Raw genomic sequence first — 5484 nt, forward strand, 5'->3', positions numbered from 1 at the left:
CAGCCATTCTACGTCTCAAAGAACCGAAACATGGACTTGCCGCCTCTTTCTTCAAGTTGGAACCCTATCCTTAGCTCCCTTCTTCTCCGTCTCTTTCGCCGGCGGCTAGCAACTGAGAGCTATAGACCTAACAATGGACATCGCCTTGCTCCCTCCATCATCTCCGTTTCTCTTCCCATCAGTTGCTGAAAACTCCATCGAAGGCGATTGTAGCGGCGGGAGGGCTAATTACCACTCCTATTCTCTGGTGAGTAACTATCTGAGGCTATTGAGTTGAGCCCCTGCTCCGGTGCATCCTTTTTCTTCTCCGTCTCCTTTCGGCCAGCGAATTTATCTCTTCTCTGTAAGTTTTTTCTCAGAGTGAAGCGGATGCATCTCTGAGAAATTCATTCACTTACTGACCTTAGTTATTGATTGTGGTTGTTCTGTAATTGTTGTTAATTCTTTCACTTGGTTAGTTTCATGACTCATCCAAAGAAGAGAAGTAAGAGATGAACTCCTCTGAGGATTGGAAATCGTTGTGGCCGATCGGCTATGTCTTCTCTCCACCTCTCCTCCTTTCTGGCTCTTCTGCAAAACCGTTAGGCCCTCTTCTCTTTACCCCATCTTCCCAAACCCAAACCCTCTTCTCATCCTCCTCTCTGTGCCCTCCAATCCTTCCCCCTCGTTCCCTCTCTGTTCTTGAATCCCTTCGTTCAAAATCCCAATCCTCCAATGACACTTACATACCCCCGTCTGTCATCTCCTCGATTTCCTCCAGCGACAGCTTCGGTGCTCAATATGATGCAGACGTAAATCTTTTTCTCAATAACAACCTTCAAATGCTTCAGTGCCCAGGTGGAGAATACCTGCTTTTATTCCCAACTGGGGAGAATTTTGACCGGGTTGGATTTGTAGTCGTCTCAACAAAAGGACCCACTTGGAAAGTTAGGCTTAATGAAGAAGGTAATATATTTTCAACACCTAATGGGTTCAATCATCGGATTCTTAGAATGTCTGCTACTGCTTATGATGCTGGTTTGAGTAGTTGGGATCTTTCTTCCTCTTCTGCTGGCGATTCTATTGTCGTTGGTTTTCTGTTTGCTTGTACTTCGCAAACTGTTCATTGGTTCAGTGTCGAGGTTAACAATTCAGATTCAGAAAGGGGGAGACCGGTTTTAGTTCATTTGGTTATGAAGGAGTTTCATAGCTCAGTTGTAAATGCTTGTTGGAGCCCACATTTGGCTGAAGAGAGTATAGTTTTGTTAGAAAATGGTAGATTGTTCCTGTTTGATTTGGGTTCTTGTTTGGGCTCTGGTAATTTTTCTGATGAATTGAAAGGAACCAGGATCAAGATCTTGTGGAAGGATTTTGGTGTGGATTTGGATAGTTCAGAGACGGTTGAATGGATAAGCTGTGGATTTGCTTGGCATCCTCGAATCTTGATTGTTGCCAACTCTAAATCTGTTTTCTTAGTGGATGCTAGGTATGGAGAAAGCAGCGTAAGCATCTTAGCTGAGATTGGGACATTTGATTTGAACAATTTGAGGACAGATCGATTTGTTGCATTCTCTATCGCCGGTCCTGGTGGCTTCCATTTTACGGTGGCGACTAAATATTGGTTAATTCTTTTTGATATCCGCAAATCCTTGGTGCCAGTGTTGCAATGGGCCCATGGCCTTGATAACCCACATTATGTCAATGTATTCAGATTGTCTGACTTAAGACAAAAACTAGAAGATTCTATGTATAGATGTGCTTCTGAATCCGGTTTTGCCATTTTGCTGGGTTCTTTCTGGAACTGTCAATTCAGTTTATTCTGTTATGGACCTTCTTTACAAACTTTAGATGGATCAATGGCAGCTAAAATTTCGAAATTCTGCAACTCCCTCTATGCATGGGAGCTCCCTTCAGAACTCTCCTTGTCGGGTCGTCAGTGCCATTGTGGAGACTACCTTGTAAGGGAAGATTTTTGGAAGACTAAACTTCCTTTATGGATTGATTGGCAACAGAAGAAAGAAATAGTTCTGGGCTTTTGTATTCTTGGCAAAGATTTTCCAGCCTCTGTACCTGAAAGGGAATGTGGTGATGGGTTCACATTGATTAGATTGATGTCATCAGGGAAGCTTGAAATACAGATGTACAATGCCTCGTTTGATTCTCCTAGTGCAAATTCAGAAGCAGGGGAAGGAATGCCCTTACAGTCTGAAGATTGTCTTCTATATCATTCCATTGATCAGAAATATAAATTTCCTAGGAAATTTAAGTATCTTAAACTTGACTATCTGTTTGCATATTTGAGTAACAATCTTGTGGACTTACTGACTAAAAAGATACGGAACCCTGGGATTGGTCTTGCCAAAGCAATTCTGTCTGATCAAGACTGCAATGAACCTTCACATGATAAGTCAAAGATTGATGGTGTCGATCTCAATGGCTCATCTCTTATGACTACCCAAGTTTTTAGTGGCATCAGATTGCCTACCAGCATACATGAGATTGCTTTGAGGAGACTGTGGACAGGGTTACCGGTGGATCTTCTACAGCTAGCGGTTTCCAATCAGTCAGAGCTCCTTGAAGTTCTTGCAGAGTTGAAGAAGGTCTCAGGGACACTTTTGGATGTTCCAAACTTATCCCGGTTGCCACCTTTTTTGTTTCGGAAGCCCTTGAACCACAACAATAAGTCAATGTGTAAAGTGCATCCGGGTGATGATGTTCTGGGGCCTTCTCTTCCACTTCCTGTTCTTCTTACCCTTAATGAGATTGGTAAGGATAAGAACTGTTCAGATTTGGAGGAAGAAGCAAGTGGATATTCGGCCAAAATAGCGATCAATCACAAATGCAAGGAAATCATAAAGGTGGCTAACAATTTGCCATTGATAGGGTCTCATTCCGAGGTTAATGATTCCTATGTTGTCTCCCTTTCCAATGACACCGATGAGTCATGGGTTTGTTCCCAAAAGCTGAAACAACCTAAATGTTTCTTCTCTTACAAACCACGCGCATTTTCAGATAAAAACAGCTCTACCATGCATTGTGCACAAGAGGAGCCAATTTTTGAAGACAATGAATTTACTACCTTCATATGTAAAATGCATGAGGAGCTTCCCCCTAAACTAAATAGGGATTCTAAGATGCATGGTTCTCCCAATTCCAGTAACAAACCGATTGGATTAGAAATGTTTAATGAGCTATGCCCAGTGGAATTGAACTTTGATGTTTCTGCTATGAACTTTGGGGATGCCGAGATGAAAGGATACAAGCTGCTGAAGAGACAGATCTCAAAATGGCAAGAAGGTTTTAAGCCATATCAAGATTTTTGTTCTCAGTCCAAGCTCCAAAAGCATGCTTCTTGATTATTGGGCACTGTCTCAACGTTTTTCATTTGCCTTTGTGTTGCGCTAACCTTAGTGCCTGTTAGTGCTTCAGTGCTGCTCCCATTGCGTGATTTTGTTGCTTTGACTTGTTGCAACGAGAAAGAAATTTATGCTTGTGAGCAGATTCTGTCTTGGGAGGAGTAAAGGTATTAAAGTAATATAGCTACTATATCAGAAGTTTAGTGACATATTCTATCATTTGTTGTTATTAGTTCAATGAATTTAATTTGAATTATTCTTCTTTCTTTTGGCAGTTATTGATGCAGAAACTCAATCCAAGGTATCAATCATAGCCTCTTTCAAAATCAGCTTGTTCTTGAAGGCATTAGATTTTCTACTTTTTGAAGTGCATGATTTTGTCTGGGATTTGCTTACCTACTCTTTTTTGGGTCTATACCATATCTTGAAATCTGACTGTTGGTTCTGACTCAAACTTTTAGGGTTTTTTTTCTATCCTAGGAGCTTACTTGACCAGATTTCTTGCTCCAATATACTTGTTTTGTTCCTGTTAAAGTTAAACCCCTGTTTGCTGTTTTCTAAATGTGCAACTGCGTTTCTAGTTTCATTGGTGTTCTTGAACCCTAATGCCTATGTGACTTAGAACCCATCACTTGGGACTGTTGCACCCAGTGCTATGGAGACTGGTGAGTAGAACATGCAAGCTTGATTGGGATGGTGAATATTTGGAGAACTTTTTGTGATTTAGGCATAATTGACTTTTGAGATCACTAGAGTTTGGAAAAGCTTTATGTTATTTACCTTTGTATTTTATATGAGGAGATGGGGTTGATTTGGTAACATCTCATGGTCATTTGACTGTCCTAAAGTTAAAGCAAACTTGGTGCTGGAGAGTTTGAAAAGAAAGAATTTATATCAGGTTGTGTATAAGGTCGTGAATATTGCTTTGCTATCACCTTATCCTTAAGGAAGCAGGGATGCTTTTTTCTGTTTATCTGCCATGTGATGGTTTGTGTTGACTCTCAAGCTTCATGGCAGATGAACCATGATATATTTTGATCAAATGACATACAGGCTCTGTCAACAGGTTTATATCATGCTTCCTGCCATTCTGGACCAATTTGGGCCAGATCTTATTGTATCTATTAATACAGATAGAAGTGTTTTTCCTGAGGTTCATTTTCTGTGCTTTTAGGTAAAGACATTGATCTGGGTGGAAGCACAAGTAGAAAGGCATTCTAAAAGTCGTATAAAAATAATGGTAAAAGCCCGTAGCCACTTCAAGGTGCATAGGTATATATCACTTCAGTTTGGTTATAAACTACTTGTTTAGTCCTGTCAGTAGCTCAGAGTCACGTTAATTAAGAAGACAAATGAGGTGATTATTGATTTTGTTCCCAATTTGCTTGTATAGCAATGCAACAGATGTCGTAATTGAGCTGCAAAATCCAAATGTTCAGACTTCCACGGGTTCTGCTGCTTATGAACTGAAAATGATGCATTGGTCTGGAAAACAAATTCTTTTCCTGGTGGCAGGTACAGTTGGCTTTATCCTTATTGCTCCCATCCATCAACTGTAGATTCCTGCTGTTAGTGTTTTGCCGCTAAAATCTGTTGATTGTGATTGGCCATGGATAATGTTATCTGTGTTGTTACAATCCAAGAAGCATGCTGACATTGTTTGTGCTTTCTGTATCATTACATGTCAAGGGCAGAATTTACAGTTCCCAGTATAACTGATGAAGCATGATTCCAAAGAGAAAAGCTCCCATATGTGTGATGTTTGTCTCAGGAATACATGTGGGCCCGATTTTCTGCTCTCTGTATTATGGTAATGGATAATTGGTTGTTTGTGTGGCTTGCAGTGTTTGGTGCTTTAAGTTAACAAAATAACTTCTTGTCATTCTGACAAGTAAATTACAAAATTGGTGCCTTAAGCAAAGGCCAAGGACAGCCAAAAGCTGTTTTATTTAAGATTTTAATTACATTGTTTGAGTAATATCTTGTACATCTTTCAAAATTTTGAAAGAAGGTTTCCTGTAAATTTGAGTATATTTATATTTTAAATGATCCCATTGTGTTCCCGTCGCCATAGTATTTGGGCCAAGAAAAAAGAAAGCTTGTTAAAACTCTTCCTTCCCAACCCCCACCAACCCCAACCCCAACCCCC

At 40.4% G+C, this 5484-nt stretch overlaps 1 protein-coding gene across 3 annotated transcripts; it reads left to right on the forward strand.

The window, feature by feature from the left end:
* LOC122067245 lies at positions 1-5453 on the forward strand. 3 transcript variants are annotated; one of them, XM_042631080.1, is made up of 5 exons: positions 1-3502; positions 3611-3636; positions 4510-4607; positions 4729-4850; positions 5030-5451. In XM_042631080.1, exon 1 carries the CDS (start codon positions 492-494, stop codon positions 3333-3335), a length of 2844 nt encoding a protein of 947 aa, XP_042487014.1. In that variant the 5' UTR covers positions 1-491; the 3' UTR covers positions 3336-3502; positions 3611-3636; positions 4510-4607; positions 4729-4850; positions 5030-5451. The 3 variants fall into 3 exon arrangements, with proteins under 3 accessions (XP_042487014.1, XP_042487015.1, XP_042487013.1); XM_042631081.1 differs by having other exon boundaries at positions 4740-5453; XM_042631079.1 differs by having other exon boundaries at positions 4729-5452.
* The last annotated feature ends 31 nt before the right edge of the window (positions 5454-5484 follow it).

Source organism: Macadamia integrifolia, unplaced genomic scaffold (assembly GCF_013358625.1).
Source record: "Macadamia integrifolia cultivar HAES 741 unplaced genomic scaffold, SCU_Mint_v3 scaffold2780, whole genome shotgun sequence".
NCBI lineage: Eukaryota > Viridiplantae > Streptophyta > Magnoliopsida > Proteales > Proteaceae > Macadamia > Macadamia integrifolia.